Below are 21,131 nucleotides of genomic sequence, written 5' to 3'. Positions count from 1 at the left end.
CAAGAGAGATGTTTGTAGAAAAGAGTCTGCGTACAGAACAAAGCCGGCCGAGAAGATTTTTCTGCAAACTGAAAAGCCTGGCACAGCTAAACTGTGTTGTTTCTGTAGAGCGCCCCATCGAGGGGCTTCACCATAAAAAAAAAGAGACCTCGTTATTATCGTCAATGGACCATAGGACGTTCAGACTTCTAATTACGGCCCGGAGCGCTTTCTAATTTTTCTGCATGCGTCTTCGACTTAACTGGCTTCTTTAAAATTGACTTGTGCTTTTTCTGTAGGAACAAAATTGATTTAAAGGACGCTAATCCCAAAAGGCAAGCTATTTCATGTGTAAGGAAATATCATTAACCTTCATGATTTTGCAGACCCTGAGGGAGTTTTTTGAGGCAGATCCCACAACCCCAATTAACTGAAGACAAAAAACGGAACCATTTATACATTACTGCTAACCCATAACCTACTATTACTTTTAACAAGGGCTGTAGCTGGTGGTGCAGCGATATGTTAGGTTTACCCTTAACGCAGGTGGTCAGGCACTATAGCTGGCTTCTGTGTTCTTCATCTATAGCAGCCCCCTTTTCCATAAGGGAAAAACTGATGGGTGAACCTTTATGGACTTTTTAAGCACCAAAATACACAAAATGTCTTAAAAATTATAAATTTTATTACAGTTTGTTCTTAAAATACAAAGTGCAAATAAAATGCTTGCGATGTTATACTACCCAAATATTCATAGGCACATCATCTCAACCACCAAAATGGCCCCAAAATAACCAAATGAATACATAGAAGAGTTATGGTCATCAATGTCTAGGCGGGCCTGGTGTAGATTTGATGTGTGAAGAAAAAAAGCTCAACATGTTTCGTGCATTTGCGCTTCTTCAGGAACTAGAGGTAAGTATTCTGGGTAAGAGAGAACAAGCAGTAACTACAAACATGATCATATAACATCTATTATTTAGTCATGTATTATTATAGGTCAACATTTGCCTGGCTGGCATACGACCACATAGCATCGGGGAGTGGGGGCAAAGAGTGGATGTGGGGACACATACAGACAAAGCAGCCCACAACCAAGGCAACATGGGGTCCTGCACCACGAAAGGGAGTACGAAAAAATAATAGGGTCAAGACATATATATGAGCTAACCACATATCAATTGTGCATATATTAGCATCACCCAGGGCCGGATTAAGAGCATCATGGGCCTGGTGCTGAGGATTTTGGTGGGCCTTTTTATGAAAAAAAATAAAATGAAAAATAAAATAAAATGAAAACGCAAACATTTTTTTGTTAAAATAAATTAAAGAGAGTGAGAGATGGGCTGAGAGAGAGAGAAGGGGGTCGAAAGAGAGAGAGAGGGGGCTGAAAGCGAGGGGATGAGAGAGAGAGGGGGGTGAAAGTGAGAGAGAGAAAGAGGGGGTGAGAAAAATGGGGATAGAGAGAGGGTGAGAGAGACAGAGTGAGTGGTAGGAAAGAGGGGGTGCGAGAGAGAGTGGGGGGAAAGAGAGAGAGAGTGGTAGGAGAGAGGGGGTTAAGGGGGCGAGAGAGAGAGAGAGAGAGAAAGGGTAGAGGGGAGGTGAGTCTGTGGGGGGGCACAGTATAGTACAATACATGGGGGTAATAGCAAAGTACATTACATGGTGGGCACAGCACACTAAATGGTGGATACATGGATACAGTACATTACATGGTGGGCACAACACATGACATAGTGGGCACTGCACAGCACATTACATGGTGGGCACAACACAGCACATGGTGGGCAAATCACCTTATATGGTGGGCACAGCACATGACATGGCTGGCACAGCACATTACATGTTGGGCACTGCACATTACATGTTGGGCACTGCACATCATATGGTGGGCACAGCACAATATATGGTGGGTACTGCACATGGCATGGTGGGCACTGGACATCACATTACCTGGGGCACTCCACGGCACCACATTACATTGTGGGTGCAGAACATTTCATGGTGAGCACTGCACATGACATGGTGGGCACTGCACAACACAGCACATTACATGGTGGGCAAAGTACATGACATGGTGAGCACTGCACGGCACAGCACATTTTATAGTGGGTACTGCACGGCACACGACATGGTGGGCAATACACAGCACATTACATGGTGGGTACAGGCTGTACCCACCATGTAATGTGCTGTGTATTGCCCACCATGTCATGTGCTGTGTTGTGCCTATCTTGTCATGTGCTGCACCATGCAATGCCTACCATGTAATGTGCTGTACCGTACAGCACATTACATGGTAGGCATTGCATGGTGCAGCACATGACAAGATAGGCACAACACAGCACATGACATGGTGGGCACTGAACAGCAATTGACATGGGAGGCCTTCATGGAATAGCACATTACATGGTGGGCAATACACATGACATGGTGGGCAATGCACAGCACATTACATTTTGGGCACAACAAATTACATTTTGGGCACAGCACATTACATGGTGGGCACAGCACATTATATGGTGGGCACTGCATGTGACATGGTGGGCACTGCTGCATAGCACATTACACAGTGGGCACAACGCATTACATGCTGGGCACAGCACATTACATGGTGGGCACTGCATGTGACATGGTGGGCACTGCACAGCACACGACATGGTGGGCACTGCTGCATAGCACATTACACAGTGGGCAAAACACATTGCATGCTGGGCACAGCATATGACATGGTGGACACTGCACGTGACATGGTGGCCACTGCATGGCACAGCACATGACATGGTGGGAACTGCACATGACATGGTGGGAACTGCACATGACATGGTGGGCAATGCACAGCACATTACATTGTGGGCACAACACATTACATTTTGGGCACAGCACATGACATGGTGGGAACTGCACATGACATGGTGGGAACTGCACATGACATGGTGGGCAATGCACAGCACATTACATTGTGGGCACAACACATTACATTTTGGGCACAGCACATTATATGGTGGGCGCTGCATGTGACATGGTGGGCACTGCTGCATAGCACATTACACAATGAAAACGCAAACATTTTTTTGTTAAAATAAATTAAAGAGAGTGAGAGATGGGCTGAGAGAGAGAGAAGGGGGTCGAAAGAGAGAGAGAGGGGGCTGAAAGCGAGGGGATGAGAGAGAGAGGGGGGTGAAAGTGAGAGAGAGAAAGAGGGGGTGAGAAAAATGGGGATAGAGAGAGGGTGAGAGAGACAGAGTGAGTGGTAGGAAAGAGGGGGTGCGAGAGAGAGTGGGGGGAAAGAGAGAGAGAGTGGTAGGAGAGAGGGGGTTAAGGGGGCGAGAGAGAGAGAGAGAGAGAAAGGGTAGAGGGGAGGTGAGTCTGTGGGGGGGCACAGTATAGTACAATACATGGGGGTAATAGCAAAGTACATTACATGGTGGGCACAGCACACTAAATGGTGGATACATGGATACAGTACATTACATGGTGGGTACAACACATGACATAGTGGGCACTGCACAGCACATTACATGGTGGGCACAACACAGCACATGGTGGGCAAATCACCTTATATGGTGGGCACAGCACATGACATGGCTGGCACAGCACATTACATGTTGGGCACTGCACATTACATGTTGGGCACTGCACATCATATGGTGGGCACAGCACAATATATGGTGGGTACTGCACATGGCATGGTGGGCACTGGACATCACATTACCTGGGGCACTCCACGGCACCACATTACATTGTGGGTGCAGAACATTTCATGGTGAGCACTGCACATGACATGGTGGGCACTGCACAACACAGCACATTACATGGTGGGCAAAGTACATGACATGGTGAGCACTGCACGGCACAGCACATTTTATAGTGGGTACTGCACGGCACACGACATGGTGGGCAATACACAGCACATTACATGGTGGGTACAGGCTGTACCCACCATGTAATGTGCTGTGTATTGCCCACCATGTCATGTGCTGTGTTGTGCCTATCTTGTCATGTGCTGCACCATGCAATGCCTACCATGTAATGTGCTGTACCGTACAGCACATTACATGGTAGGCATTGCATGGTGCAGCACATGACAAGATAGGCACAACACAGCACATGACATGGTGGGCACTGAACAGCAATTGACATGGGAGGCCTTCATGGAATAGCACATTACATGGTGGGCAATACACATGACATGGTGGGCAATGCACAGCACATTACATTTTGGGCACAACAAATTACATTTTGGGCACAGCACATTACATGGTGGGCACAGCACATTATATGGTGGGCACTGCATGTGACATGGTGGGCACTGCTGCATAGCACATTACACAGTGGGCACAACGCATTACATGCTGGGCACAGCACATTACATGGTGGGCACTGCATGTGACATGGTGGGCACTGCACAGCACACGACATGGTGGGCACTGCTGCATAGCACATTACACAGTGGGCAAAACACATTGCATGCTGGGCACAGCATATGACATGGTGGACACTGCACGTGACATGGTGGCCACTGCATGGCACAGCACATGACATGGTGGGAACTGCACATGACATGGTGGGAACTGCACATGACATGGTGGGCAATGCACAGCACATTACATTGTGGGCACAACACATTACATTTTGGGCACAGCACATGACATGGTGGGAACTGCACATGACATGGTGGGAACTGCACATGACATGGTGGGCAATGCACAGCACATTACATTGTGGGCACAACACATTACATTTTGGGCACAGCACATTATATGGTGGGCGCTGCATGTGACATGGTGGGCACTGCTGCATAGCACATTACACAGTGGGCACAACGTATTACATGCTGGGCACAGCACATTACATGGTGGGCACTGCATGTGACATGGTGGGCACTGCACAGCACACGACATGGTGGGCACTGCTGCATAGCACATTACACAGCGGGCAAAACACATTGCATGCTGGGCACAACATATAACATGGTGGACACTGCACGTGACATGGTGGACACTGCATGGCACAGCACATGACATGGTGGGAACTGCACATGACATGGTGGGAACTGCACGTGACATGGTGGGAACTGCACGTGACATGGTGGGCAATGCACAGCACATTACATGGTGGGCACAGCACATTACATGGTGGGCACAACACATTACATTTTGGGCACAGCACATTATATGGTGGTTGCTGCATGTGACATGGTGGGCACTGCTGCATAGCACATTACACAGTGGGGACAACGTATTACATGCTGGGCACAGCACATTACATGGTGGGCACTGCATGTGACATGGTGGGCACTGCACAGCACACGACATGGTGGGCACTGCTGCATAGCACATTACACAGCGGGCAAAACACATTGCATGCTGGGCACAGCATATGACATGGTGGACACTGCACGTGACATGGTGGCCACTGCATGGCACAGCACATGGCATGATAGGCACTGCACATTAAATGGTAGGCCCTGCATGGCACAGCACATTACATGGTGGACACTGCATGGTACATCATATGGCATAGTGGGCACTGCTCATAACATAGTGGACACTGCATGGCACAGTACATTACATGGTGGGCACTGCATATTACACTGCAAGCACTGCATGGCACAGCATATGACATGGTGGGCACTGTATGGCATAACACATTACATTGTGGGCAAAAGGGAACACATTACATGGGGGGAAGCAGCAGCCTCTCCCACAATCATCACAGCCCCCAGGAGAGTTTTTGCACAATCCTCTCTCCCTATTTACTAACCTCATTTGAGCAGCATGAAATATTTCCTTTCTCCCGGGCTTCTGATGGTTAGGATGACATCAGCACCCCTCCCCCTGACGGCTGCCTGCATCTCCTTTACACTGAGGATCTGTGTGAGTGTAACAGATCCTGTGATAGGAGCCAGGCATCGGCAGGAACAGGACTCAGCTGCAGCAGCTGAGACTTCTCTCCTTCACATGTGCAGTGCAGAGGGGACTTCTTCTTCAAGACAGCACACGTAGATATCGATAAGCCACTGGCATAGGCCTATATTCAGGGAGGGGCCTGGAGCTGCAGCTCCAATAGCCCCTATGTTAATCCGGCCCTGGCATCACCTATAGTACCCCAAAGGAAGTAGAAATAGTGGATAGCATAATATAAATCCTGGAGCATATGCTTTTCAAGGCAGACTATCGCAGTGGATGGATCACGTGGTAACTAAAATGTGGTCAGAAGTTGAGGGGTATGCCAACTGTCATCCCGGAAGTTTACTGTCTGCATATTAAATCGAAAAAGCCTTTCCTGTAAGGCAAGAAGGCCTACCGGTACTCGATTGCACGCAGGACCTATACACAATGCTATAGTGGCTGGCTACCATGCTGGGGCAGGCCTGAACTGAGCACAGCAAACAGGTACTTGTGGTTGGCAGACAGGCAGAGAGGTGCAATGACAGTCCAGATACAAGGCAGGCAAGGGTCAGAATAGTCAGGGTCAAATCTCTAGCTAAAAGGCAGGCAGGCAGGATTCAGAGAATAGTCAATATCCAATCCAAGTTCATTAGCGAGGAAATCGAGACAGCAGAGCAGATCAGACAAACAGAGAGCTTGGAGCATATGTAACAAATGCAATATTACAAGCATGAGACTGCAGACTTGGCTGGCTTAAATCCGGTTTGGGCTCCACCCAGAGACTGGCCACATTAATCTACTTGCAGGTGGACAAACAGATAGGGGGAATGTATCACAGCCTAACCCAGGATGCTGGAATGAGGTCAGCAGGTATCAAGGAACAGAAGCGCTACACGCTCCTGACACTACAACACCCCACACCTCTTTCCAGCCAACTTGACATGGAAAATGATAATACGTTTATAACTAATAAGGGAAATTGTTTAATGAGATGGATGGACCATTAACAATATACCAAATTATAAAAAAAATAAAAATTGAATTGGGTTTCTTTTGTAAAATAACAATACCATGGGGAGGACACATTTTAGTACCAGTTTTTATGCAACAAAACCATACCTGTAGTCTTGTTTTTCATTACTTTAAAAAAAAAAAAAATGTATGTATTTACGTACACCTAAAATAGTCATTATTAGCAAAGCTCTATCTTTGGACAACTAGTGAACCTGACATTGTGGTCTCCTTCACTTAGGCTTTTGGGTTGTCCCCAGAAAATACTAGAGGGGACACTAGGTCAGGTGACCTGGTGGTCCCCAAGATAGTCCTGTAATTTGCAGGCATTTCCTCTCACTTCCTGTTTGACTCTGGAACAGGTAGCGAAGGTAAATCTCCCCAATGGGACACAGATCGCCAAAATAAACCTTACATGGGTCATAACTAGTGATCGACCGATTATCCGCAAAGCTGATATATCGAGAGCCGATATGCACTTTCCCCGATATATCGGAATCGGCCTCCAAAGTTACCAATATTGCCGATATTTCGGGAAAGTGCTTGTACGGGAGTGATGCCTGCAGCTACCTGTCAAGTAAAGAAAAAAAAAAAAAGTTTTTAAATATACGAAAATATCGGCCAATATCGGCCGATACCGATATACAATGGCCAAAATATCGGTATCTGCAACGAAAACCAATATCGGTCGATCGCTAGTTTTAACCCTCCCTTACTCCAAATATCCAAAATGAAACTAACCAAGTCATTTTTAATATTCAAAGCAAACGCACCCACCCATCCATCCATGTACCTAATAAAGCTGGGTGCTAACATTTATAGGTAAAATTGATCCAGGAAATATCCAAATGCCCCTTGGGGGATCAGGAAGGATTTTTTCTCCCTGCTGTAGCAAATTTGCTTTGCTGGAGTTTTTTTGCCTTCCTTTGAATTAACTGTGGGTATATTATTGTTTTTTTTTTTGTTTTTTTTTCATTGAATAAACTAGATGGACTTGTGTCTTTTTTTTGACTAACTATGTATGTCTTCATGCTTTATTTTGTTGAGAAATTACTTTAAAAAACAAACCCCTAGCATTTCTAGCCGGGGCCATTGTGGGTAGAGGGAGATGATTCATGTAGCAATTGCTTTCTGGAATTCATCTGCCCTTTGCTCAGGCATGCAGGCAGAAGAGTGTGCTTAGCTGAGAAAGCCCCTTCTCCCCTCCTCCAGATGAAAGAAAAAAAATGCCATAAAGACTCCTGGGATGTATGATCCAAAAGGTAAAAGCAAACCCAAGAGATGCCTTCATGCTTTTAAGCTTTTTGAGTACCTGGTGTCCCTAAACACTTGAGGGCTTAGACAAATGGCAGCTTCCTGCAGTTGGTGCTTTGCCCCTGCCTGAATGCCTCATATACTGTATAAGCACATTGTAGGGGTGTGCTAGGTATCTGACTGCAACCGGCGGAAGAATTCTTTTTATTGAGAATCCGGAATCCAAGGCACTTGGATTTTTTATGAAATCTTAGGTTACCAAACTGTTTTTTACAATAATAGTCTGCTGGGAAGTTTTGATTTCTGCTGTGGTCGCAGCCAGCCAAGCTGTCCGGGGAACATTTTTGAGCTTTCTGCGCTCCCCTTAGCTTTGAATATTAATTTCTCTAATCAGCCTCTGTTGATGTGTTCCAGAGGCTTAAACTGAGAGCTTTAATATTTTAAAGTTATAAATACTTCTTAAACTGGGAAATCTCCGATGATGTTTCCCAGACGATCCCGTTTGGAAGTCAGTAAATATTTAAAGGTGCTTGCAACCGCTTGCAGAGGGATCCCTGGTAGCTGGCCATGCTAGAAGGCTAGTATAGTTAGTCCACTCTGGCCAAATGCAGTGACACCAGAACAACGCATTAGACATGTGCATGACGAACAAATTTGTTTCATTTTGTTTCCTTTAGATTCGGTAATCAAGTTATTTTGTTTCGTTAAATTAGATTAATTTATCAATTCGTATTTTGGATTTGTGTTCGGAATTCATTCTATGTATTTATCGATTTTTCTTCAAATTTGCAGACTTCACGTTTCAAAATGGTTGAATTGATACATTTCGAATTCGTCGAATCAAAAATTTTAGATTTTTTTTATTCAAATGCAGCAGCCAAGTAACCAAACTTTTGGTTTTTATTTATTTATATTGATCTTGTTTGTAATAATAATACGTTTATTCAAAATATGCGAAGTGTTCTAATTCATAGAAGAAGTATCTTACTTTCAACATTTTAGTATGTCGAATACTGTGCACAAATTTTAGCCAGCTGAGAAAAAATGTCAATTACAAATGCTTTTACATATTTATATTTTACTGGTTGCTTTTCATCAATTTTACACTTGAAAAGTAAACAAACAAATGAATCATCCTCATCAAATGATTACAAAGACTCTTTAACCACTTAAGCCTCGGAGGGTTTGGCCGCTCAAAGACCAGGCCCTATTTTGTGATTCGGCAGTGCGTGAATGTAACGGACAATTGCGCGGTCGTGCGACGCTGTACCCAAATGAAATTGATGTCCTTTTTTTCCCACAAACAGAGCTTTCTTTTGGTGGTATTTGATCCCCTCTGCAATTTTTACTTTTTGGTCTATAAACAAAAAAATGCGACAATTTTGAAAAAATAACAATATTTTTTCACATTTTTTTATATGAAATTCTTAAAAAAAATTTAAAAATCTAAATTTTTTAACATTTTAGGCCAATTTGTTTTCTGCTAAATATTTTTGGTAAAAAAAATCACAATAAGTGTATTTTGTTTGCTTTGCGCAAAAGTTAGTGCGTTTACTAACTACGGGAAAGATTTATGTCATTTTTATTGTTTTTTTTTAACTAGTAATGGCGGCGATCTGCGATTATTTTTGCGGGACTGCGACATTGCAGCGGACAGATCGGACCCTTGACTGACATTTTTGACACTTTTTGGGGGTACCAGTGACATTACTACAGTAATCAGTGGTATCAAAATGCACTGTTACTGTAAAAATGACACTGGCAGGGAAGGGGGTTAACTTTATTGGTGATCAAGGGGTTAAGTGTGTCCCTAGGGGCGTGATTCTAACTGTCAGGGGGCGTGGCTTGTTAGATCATCACAGAGACATACGATCCTACATAGCAGGATCGCATAGCCTCGGTGATGATCTAAGGGAGAATGACAGACGGATGTGTTTACATCAGCCGTCTGTCTTTCCCCCTTTTCTGAGGGAGATCGCGAGTGCCCGGCAGACATCGGAGCCGCCGGTCACACACGCGGGGAAGGCAGGGAACGAGTGGGGGTGGGAGCATGCTGGCGGCGGCGTGCGCTCGCCCCCTACAGGCTTGTGGGCGAGTGACGTACCCATACATCACTTTGCCCAGGAGAGGCTGACTGCCGCAGTACGTAGTCGTGCAAGTGGTTAAATCATAAATTACCTTTGGCTTAACAAAAACAGCATTATTTTGAAATGTTAATCTAATAACGCACACAGTCTTTGATTTCAACAATATGTTTACAGTTCAAATTCAAATAGAATTTAAATTCAAATTTTGGAAAATCAGACAAATTTCGGTAATTCGGACAAATTTTGTTTCGTTATTCTGAGAATTTAGTAAATACTGTACTGTAATCCAAATATAGTCCAAATATTTATTTGCAACGAAATGAACTGCACATGTCTACAACGGGTTACTTCAGAGGTGAGTACAAGCCGTAAGGTTTTTTGAGCATCCTGATTAAAGGGTCAGTCTGACCAAAATTGACCTTTCAGTGTTGGTAAATGCTGGAGTGTTAGGTGACCTGAGCGTTTCTTAAGGACTCTAGTGGTGAGATCTTTGCACTGTATTCACAGGTCTGTATGTCTGCTTTAACCAGAGTTATATAAAGTACTCGAAACCCATATTTGAGTAAAAGTACAAGTGCTTGATCAAAAAGTGACTTAAGTAGAAGTGGAAGTGCTCGATCAAAAAGTGACTTGAGTAGAAGTACTAAAGTATTCAACATTTTTTGTACTTAAGTATTGCAAGTAGTTTTTTTAAAAACTTTGCTACTCAAGAACTGAAAGTAAAAGTACCAGTAGTTTTGAAAAAAAAATTGCTACTCAAGTACTGAAAGTAAAAGTACAAGTACTGTGTTATGTAGTTATTAAAGAAAGAAGTCAAAAGTTTGAACATCATATTGTTTTTTATTATTTCAAATGCAGCTTTTATTTATACATACAGTAGCATTTATTTTTGTATGCGCTGATAATACACATGTTTTGAGCTTCATGAAACCTGCCATCTACTGTTCTGGCAGTGGTCATTTTTATAATAGTAACGAGTAACTATGCAGCACAAAAAAAAAATATCGGAGTAGAAGTATTGAAATCATCGAAAAAATTTAGTGAAGTAAAAGTGGAAGTAGGAGAAAGAAATTCTACTCTAGAAAAGTACAGATACCGCCTTTCAGTACTTAAGTACAGTAGTGAAGTAGTTCTACTTAGTTACTATACATCTCTGGCTTTAACTGATTTGACCCTTGAGATTGCAGGTCTCGGCCTTATGTAGAACCTCTGGGAATGTATTGCAGCAGTAAGGTGTTATGTTGATCTGTCATTTGGTTTCTGTAGCTAATCAAAAATCATTTTGTAGACTTTGACAAAACAACAGTGCTACTCACTGTGCAATCACCACTCCAATAGCATAAAAAAAATGTAGCCACCCTTTGCAGGAAGTCAACATTTTTAGTGTCTGTGGATTGCAGCTTTCATGGTGTAAATGAGGTCATGTACTTGCTGTCTTGCAGGCTTCATCGTTACCATTGTCCATTATTATAGTGGGAGTTGGACCAGCAGAGTTTGATGGTAAGTGATCTGGTATACCTAATGATACTTTTTTTTTTTTTTTTGCTGTACCATTTCTGCGAAAATTATTTTTGGAAGTCATTATAACCGTTAACAGTTTTGTATTATGTTTTTCATGCTCATACTTCATATAGAAATGTATTAGTGCTACTGCCATTTGCTATCTATATTTCAAAAGTCAGCACTCCCTGATACCGGATTACAAATAGGTACATATACAGATTTTTATGCAGGTTAGGTAGGACAGGTAGGAGGAAAGAAGAAGGGAACATTTTTACTAATAGATGTAGTGAGGCTTTTCTTCTACATTATGGTAACACTAAATAGCACTTCCAAATACACAGGTTATTGGGTGCTAGGCAATTGTTGCTATTTACAGGACAGACTTGCTGTTGAGTTTTTGTTTAGCAGATTGTTTCTAAGCTGAGCTGGAAAGGCTGTGCTGGGTGACACATTTGCTTTCTATGACTCACTATAGGGTCTGTTTATTTTATTTTTTTTAAATCAGGTGGATGAATGTGACAAGCATTTGCCCAGCCTTGACAAATCTTGACAGTTTTTTGTTATAATCATCCATTCCACCCATTGGCCATAATACCTAGAGGTGCGCATCTTCAGTGGTCTCCCGATTCGATTTGATTACAATTATCCTGTCAATGATTCCATCACGATTACTGCCCATGGTTTTCATCAACAAACTCAAGCAGTCAGAAGAACTGAAGGATGGAAGAATAAAAGGAAGGATGGAGGAGTCTGGGGATAGGAAAGGAGGAATCCATGAATAGGAAAGGAAGGATGGAAGAGTCTGTAGATAGGGAAGGATGAATCCATGAATAGGAAAGGAAGGATGGAGGAGTCTGGGGATAGGAAAGGAGGAATCCATGAATAGGAAAGGAAGGATGGAAGAGTCTGTAGATAGGGAAGGGTGAATCCATGAATGGCAAAGGAAGGATGGAAGAGTCAGGGATAGGGAAGGATGAATCCATGAATAGGAAAGGAAGGATGGAGGAGTCTGGGGATAGGGAAGGAGTAATCCATGAATAAAAAAGGAAGGATGGAGGAGTCTGGGGATAGGGAAGGATGAATCCATGAATAGGAAAGGAAGGATGGAGGAGTCTGGGGATAGGAAAGGAGGAATCCATGAATAGGAAAGGAAGGATGGAAGAGTCTGTAGATAGGGAAGGGTGAATCCATGAATGGCAAAGGAAGGATGGAAGAGTCAGGGATAGGGAAGGATGAATCCATGAATAGGAAAGGAAGGATGGAGGAGTCTGGGGATAGGGAAGGAGTAATCCATGAATAAAAAAGGAAGGATGGAGGAGTCTGGGGATAGCAAAGGAGGAATCCATGAATAGGAAAGGAAGAATGGAGGAGTCTGGGGATAGGAAAGGAGGAATCCATTAGTAGGAAAGGAAGAATGGAGGAGTCTGGGGATAGGAAAGGAGGAATCCATGAATAGGAAAGGAAGGATGGAAGAGTCTGTGGATAGGGAAGGACGAATCCATGAATGGCAAAGGAAGGATGGAAGAGTCAGGGGATAGGGAATGATGAATCAATGAATAGGAAAGAAAGGATGGAGGAGTCTGGGGATAGGGAACGAGGGATTCCATGAATAGGAAAGGAAGGATGGAGGAGTCTGGGGATAGGGAAGGAGGAATCCATGAATAGGAAAGGAAGGATGGAGGAGTCTGGGGATAGGGAAGGAGGAATCCATGAATAGGAAAGGAAGGATAGAGGAGTCTGGGCATAGAGAAGAAGGAATCCCTAAATAGGAAAGGAAGGATGGAGGAGTTTGGGGATAGGGAAGGAGGAATTCATGAATAGGAAAGGAAGGATGGAAGAGTCTGTTGATAGGGAAGGAGGATTCAATGAAAAGAAAGGAAGGATAGAAGAGTCTGGGGATAGGGAAGGAGGATTCGATGTAAAGAAAGGAAGAATGGAAGAGTCTGGGGTAAGGGAAGGAGGAATCCATGAATAGGAAAGGAAGGATGGAGGAATCTGGACATAGGAACCAAAGGATCGAAGAGTCCATGGATAAAACTGAAGAATGGAAGGGTCAAGGGATAAGAATAGAAAGGTGGAATCCCTTAATGGGATTGAAGAAGAATGAAAGAGTCTGGGGATAGGGAAGGAGGAATCCAGGAATGAAAGACTGGAAGAGTCCAGGAATATTATTCGATGGAGGAGTCTGGGGGGCTGGGGTAACAGGAACTGAAGAATGAGGGGGTCCAACAATAAGAATGGGTGGGACCTCAGATTGTTCAGGGTTGCATAGGATTGGGGTTGAATACTGTGAATGGAGGAGGGAAGGGAGAGGATTGTTGCTATGCAGTGGCCATTGGTTTGAATGGGGAGGTGGAGGAATGGGCTGGGATCCATATCCATCTGATGTGGAGTTTGGTTGATCTGGAATTAGTGACCGGGAGCAGTTTAAGACATATAAAAGAAGGGGGGAGTGGGTTGGGTTAGAGACAGTGGGACCCGCGTGGGGAGGAACGGGCTGTGGAGGACATCGGGCAGTTTGACAGCCAGCTGGGGAACATGCAATCATATCTGCATTAAAAAAAATAAATAAAGTGGGCTCTGTATGATTACCATAGTTAGCAGCTAGCACACAGTGAATATACAACCTTTATTAGACAAAACAAAAAAAAAGTGTGCACCGCTTGGCGGTGATAAATGCACACAAGGGTCTTTTTGAGTAGTGAACAAAAATAGTTCTGAAATATAAATATAAATCTGTGATATGATTGAAAGTAATTTTTTGTGTATTCAAAGTAATTCCAGTGCTAAGTCAAGTGTACTGTGTTCAAACCACTCACCAGAACAGGAATTACAGATTCATATACTGTATATATTTCAGAACTATACAGTATATGTTCACTACTTTATAAGACTCTATTATACATTTATCACCGCAAAGCACTGCACACCATTTTTATTGTCATATCTGCATGCTGCGAAGAGGTGCGTGGGGGGGGGGGCAGAGGACTGTGTAGATGCTGGTCGATAAGGATGGGAGTTGGTCCGTGGTGACACTGGGCAGGGGAGGACTACGGTAATGAGCGGGGGTGGCAGCTGGAACAGTATTAAATGGTGACAGGTTCAGTCCCCTCTGTGTCCTGCCCGTGGCCCCCTCACCTGGTTCTGCCGCTCTGTTGGCTCTCCTCCAGCTCAGCCTCATCATCCTCCTCCACCGTCACACCTCCGGCTGGGAATGCTGCGGCCGCCCCAACCCTCCCGAGACCAAAGTACTGTTGGCTCTGCTCTCCTCCCCAGAGCTCGGTGCTCCACAAGCCTGGCTGCCATCACTTTCATCAGCAGCAGTACCAGCACAGACAGGCCAAGCCGCCTCCAGCCCGGCCCTTCATGTCCCCGCCAACATGTGCACACAGCATGGCTCCTCATGGACTGAAGGGGTTTTGTGGAAGGTGGAAACACAAAGGTGGCCTGGCATACTTGCCAACTATCCCATTTTTTCCGGGACAGTCCCGGCAAATAGGAGCCTGTCCCGGGTAATTTATCTTAACCCGGCAAGCGCCCGTTTATCGAGCTGCCCGTAAATGCCCGTTACGGGCAGGCGGTGCCTGTAAACAAAAAAAAGATTGCGGGCCGACATCGTAACTGCGCATGCGCCATTCTGACGCCTGCCGGGCTCGGAGAAAGCTCGTACAAACTAAGGCCAGGCGCATGCGCAGTTACATAATGGTGCCACCTGGTGCCATTTTTAAATCAAAGGCATTCGTTCTCGGCAGTCCCTCGCCAGTGCCGGCCGCCACTGCAGAGCAGAGAAGGACCCCTGGAGAGTGAAGACAAATTCACAGACATGAAGGTAGGTAGGATGAAAGCAACAATCTTATGTGCAAAAATATCTGGTTACATGACATGTGAATAAAGTGTCAAATGTGCTCAGGTGTGACCATACAAAAAATGTAATATGTAAATATAAATAAAGTGCAAGGTGTAAATAAATAAAATGAAACCTAATTATACCACATAGTATAATTCGGTTTTATTATACTTATTTACACCTTGCACTTTATTTATATTTACATATTACATTTTTTTTATGGTCAAACCTGAGCACATTTGACACTTAAGAATTGTAGGGAATTGTGATGAGAATTTTAAACTTTGGGCAGAAGTAGTGAAGCTGAATGGGAAAATTATTCCAACTCTGCTACTTTGGCCTTAAGTTTGAAATTCCCTTTTCAATTTCCTGTAATTCTCTCTTTATTGAGTAGATCCTATATTCTGATGATAAGTAGGAGGAGATTAATTATGCAGAGTGGGTGGAGCTTCAAGGAAGTGGGTGTGGTAAGTAATTGATAGCTGTGCTGCAAAGTGTCCCTGGAAATTTTTTTCAAATGTTGGCAACTATGGCCTGGTTTGAGTGTCTGCTAAGCCACCATTAGGATGAACGTGACAAGGGAGGGAGCAGGGTTGACATCACGAGCAATCACGATTCAGCTGATCTCTGCATCGATGCAGAATCGAGCAAGGCTGAATTGTGATGCATCAATGCACCAAATATTTTCAACACAACTAATAATACTAAATTTTTCCTGATTGAGATTTGAGATTTCATAAAAAAAAATACTGCATTATGGCCACTAGATGGAGCTGACGATCATTAGAAACCTTTGTATTAAGGCGGTAGTAAACTCCACTTTTTATCTTTTACCTGCAGGTAATCCTATAACAAGGCTTACCCTAGGTACAGTGAATATCTTAAAAACGCGCACTGTTTAGGAGATATTGCAGTGTGACGTCACATCCATGCGTACTGCAGCGCTGTGTCGCAATTGTGGCTCCTGCGCGTATACGCTGACATCCGATGCCCCATAGAGATGCATGGGGCGTCCGTTCAGATCCACCAAAAAAATCGACAGGCGGATCTGAACGGACTCCATGTGTGAAAGGGGCCTAAGGCTTTTTACTAAGATAAGAGGGCTAAGGTACATGTATCGTGTTCCTCATGAAGTCTATCCAAAAAAAATTAAAAATTCCCAGGTGCCGTAAGACTGAGGAAAAAGGTAAGGCTGGGTTCGTGCCTGGGGTCCGGTGTGCATCTGTTCAATAGGTCAAATGCGATTCAGGTCCAAATTTTTGCCTGAATTCACACCTGAACCAGACCAATCTGCTCCCCCATCGCCATGGACCTGTGTGAACCGGCTCCATTGAGAGCCGGTCACACTCACATGTCATGCAAATTGGATGCAGAGAAACTCGCATATAATTCGCACATATGTGGACCCAGCCTTTTTAATCCCCAAGACTGATTCAATATTAGATCCTTAAAGTAAACCTGCACCTTGATCAAGCACACTAAGGCCCCTTTCATACTCGTGACCTAAAAGTCACGCGATTTTACTGCAATTTTGGCGCAATTTTTTGCAGTGATTTTGACTGAACTTGAAGCAATGCCTATGTCTATGGACCTCAAAACGCATTAAAATCGGCCCAAAGTAGTGGTGCAGGGACTACTTTGAAGCCGTTGCGACTTGATGTCGCACAGATATGAATGGCACTCTTTGGAAATCTTGGAGTACGACTTGTCATGTGACTTTGCAGTCCCAATTCGCAGGACAAGTCGCACAAGTGTGAAAGGGGCCTAAAGTACTTTTACAAGCAGTAAGCCCAGAATTATCTCTGTATCTATAGGCAATGTAGAGAAATGTTTACAAAATAGAAACTGAAATCTTAGGGGTTTTTTTGCCTATGAGAACAGAATCTTGCCGGCTTGCCAGCGCTCTAATAAGAACACACAGCAGGTGTTTCTGAGCTAGAAAGATATCTTTGAGTCTTTGCTGTGATCTTTGAGGATCTTTAAGAATAAATAACTTTACATTAAAAACAGCTAGTGAGGTCAGGAAGAGCTTGTTTTAAAGCCCTTTTAGTCTCCATTTACACTCGAGCAGAGCATCTTTGGTCGACTTATATAAGCCTTTTTTTTTAGGGATTTTGGCATGATTTTCAGGCTTGAGCATTTTTCTTATCTAATGTAACAGTGGTTACAAGGCAAGACAATGCATGAAAAACGTGCATTAGACTTGTTTTTGCAAGTTTTTCCAGCTGCTCCCATTATAAAAGTCTTTTGGGGCAAAAGCGTGCGACTTAGGTACTCATGTACTTTTTAGAGCGAAAAGCTGACACAAGCCTAGGTAGAATGGAAATTAGGCGTTGAAGCTCTACTGGTGAAGCTCCAAATCTTACATCAAATTACTAAGGTATTGATAAGCATATGTAAAATAGTTTAATGTCCATAGTCTGAAAACAGGTGCACTTTAATTATCGAGGGAAGGAGGGCACCCAGGATAGAGGGCACTAAGACTAAAGCCCCATACACACGATCAGATTATCGAACGATCTGTCGTCCGTTTTTTGTGGCATGCTAGTCTGATGTGGAAAGTGAAGAGGTTATTTTCATACGAATTTTCCCGTACGACAGAATTCTACTTCAGAAGTGATGTCATGTGTTGGATTGCTTTGTATGTGTTCTTTCGTCTCTGAGCATGCCTAGTCTTGCTCTTAAGATTTTTTTTTCCGTCGAAATCTGTACTAATGAGATGAAAATTGGACATTGTATTACGGACGACAAAAATTTTATAGCCTGCACATCAGGATTTTGTCAGCCGAAAAGTCGGAGTTGGCTGTTGAAAGCACCATACTAACAATCCGAAAATCGGCGGATCGGTCGTCGGACAAATTTTCCCTACAGATTTTCTTATCGTGTGTACGGGCCTTTAGCTTTAAACATTTATTATAGGAGTTTCAAAAGGGTGATGTCCCTTCTTATAAGGTTCTTGAGCCTGTGTAGGTTGGCTTTTGTTCTGTTCAGGTTTTGCACTTCCATACAAGCCTAAAGGAATGCAGATACCACTTGAAGCAGGTCAAGGAAGGTCAACTGCTGGTCACACACACCTGTCAATGAATTCTACAATTATCTCAGAAGCATCTCAAACTGATGTCCAACTCATGATAGCATCCAAACAAACTCAAAGCCCATCGACACAGGCCCTTATATTAATATAATGCTAGGAGTTTCTGTTATTTTGCCAAATGGGTCGCCATTAGAGATGGGCTTGGGTGTGTTCGGAATTCCATCTGCCCGATCCTGCCTGGAAGCCGACACTACACACGGCTAATCACAGGCAGTGAGACATTTCCCAATCTGTGCAGCTGCGGACCAGGAAATGTCCCGTGTGTAGTGTCAGCTTCCTGGCAGGTTCGGACAGTTGGGATCACGGACAAACCTGAGCCCATTCCTAGTCACCATGCTTTCCTTTTACGATGTTAAAAATGGAGTACAAAAATATAGCAGATTTTTCCATTTTTTTAATAAATATGAATATGAAAACTAGCTTAGTTCCTAGCCAGATACAGCAGCCCAATGGTTAATTCATGACATTTTGAGGTTGTCGGCTGCCCTTGAGGTTTTACTTTGCCTGCAGGAGAAAATAACAGTGCAAATTCCCAGTCGGAACTCTCAGGTTTGCTACAAAGTAATTTCATGTGAAATGCTCAGAGTAATTAGGGTGTTCAATCCTGAATACATATTTACAGCATAGTGGAAGATTTCACACCGCATTCCAAATATAGAATTTCCTAAATTGTGCCCAGCGAGGATTCCTAGTAAAATGAACCCAGTTTAGAACAGAGTTTCCAGACGTTTCTTTTTGTTCTTTCTAAATCAATTGGGGGGAAAATCTGGATATTAGGCAATTTTAAAATGTGGGATGTGGTTCAATAGAGATTGTCAAAGTGGACCTATGGGCAAATATGGCACAAAAGTTGCATTCATGATACAGACTGACAATAGGATTGACACAACAGTTTTTGTTCTCCCGGAAACATTGTTTATTACATGCTGATGCTGCCAGTAGATCTGTTGATTTTCCACTGCCTTTGACACGGTGGCAAAGCTATTCATTCTGCAATAAAATTTTTCACCCTGGTTAGTTTTTATACAAAAAAATCAGGTTGTCTTACTTATCTTTAGTTTGGAGATGTCCCTTGCAGTACTCTGCTTTCACCGCAGCATGTCCTCAGTTTTCTGGATTGAATAAAGCCTCACGTCACTCAACCAGGAAGACAATGGAGATCCTCCATGTGCAGGGTGTCGTAGGCCTGCCCCTGCTGGGACATTACTATGGCACCCTTCCTTCACTGTTTAATGGTGCCTTTGACATCATCATACATTGATTGTCAAAGTACTACTGCCTTAAATGAATGGTCAGTGGAGAACTGCCCCTTACATTTCTGGTCAGTGAAGGCATGTCTCCTTACATTTGTGATCAATGAAGAAGGGTTTCCTTAAATTGGTAGTCAAGGAAGCACCGCTTACAATGGTGGTTAGTGTAGAAGTGCACCTCTACATCAGCAGTCAATAGGAAAAGGGCCTGCTTACATTGATGGCTAATGTAGTTCCCCCTTTAGGTACTAGTCAGGGTAAAAGTGCCCTCTTACAATGGTGCACATGGGTGATTGGAGAGGAGCGCCTGGTGCTCAGAAAAACTTCAAACTGGATCATTTTTATAGTTATTTATTGAAGATAAAAGTATACTAGTGGAGCTCCACTTGTATACTCATATCTTCAATAAACAACTATAAAAATCTTAAAATCAAACATTATTTTTGAGCACAGGGTGCTCTTCTCCAATCACCCAAGTGTTCCCTGCAGTAACGGCCCCATTGTCATTATCAGAAAGGTAGCAGCCCTAGACCCCAATAGAGTCTACTACTTAAAATTGGGGTGTAACCCATTGAAAGTGATTCCCTCTTTACCCTCTACATAGAAACCTTCTGCTAGGCAGCCTCCAGCGTTACCAGTCCAGTGCTGTCTTCCATCTAGACTTGATACTTTTACAATGGTGGTCAATATAGATGTCTAGTATTTGAGAAACTCCCAGACAAAAAGCTATTTAGGAAAGAACTTCCTATTAGGGTCCTATATGAACGAAAGAGGAATCCATATGCCGCACATCAAACAGCAGACCCATGGGTAGAGGAGTAATGGCAGCCTCAGCCCGGGCTCCTGCCACACCCCCAAAATGACCTATATGTCATTTATGACCTAATAAATAACTTTAAGTCATAGCTTTCTACGCCAAAAAGTAAAAGAGGCATATAACAGGAAGTGGATTAAAAATTTTCAAGAAAATAGATACCAAGGAGGAATTATTAGAAATGAATATAAAAAGTTTATCAAGATATTGGGAACTGACCTGGAGAAGTATATCTAATAGTAGAGTCATAGTAATAGAGGCATTATTTCTGCAGCCAAATATTCAGAATAGAAAGGTGACTGTAACTCTTGTTGCTTGAAGTACGGGGCTCTTATTCCAAATCTAAAGCATATGTCATTTAAGTGAAGGAAGGTCAAGGGGCTCTGGAATAGAATTGT

At 43.4% G+C, this 21,131-nt stretch overlaps 1 protein-coding gene across 1 annotated transcript in view; it reads left to right on the top strand.

Moving 5' to 3' along the window:
• Positions 1–21,131, top strand: part of CPNE9 (copine family member 9) — a 525,181-nt gene that overhangs the window by 477,617 nt on the left and 26,433 nt on the right. Inside the window, exon 19 of the mRNA XM_082265785.1 lies at positions 11,668–11,725. Within this exon, the coding sequence (XP_082121911.1) occupies positions 11,668–11,725 (58 nt within the window). The remainder of the gene's footprint in view (positions 1–11,667; positions 11,726–21,131) is intronic.

This window comes from Pelophylax lessonae, assembly GCF_965119305.1.
Source record: "Pelophylax lessonae genome assembly, chromosome: 8".
Taxonomy (NCBI): domain Eukaryota; kingdom Metazoa; phylum Chordata; class Amphibia; order Anura; family Ranidae; genus Pelophylax; species Pelophylax lessonae.
The sequence above is the reverse complement of the archived record's forward strand: the minus strand, read 5'-3'. Positions and strand labels throughout refer to the sequence as shown.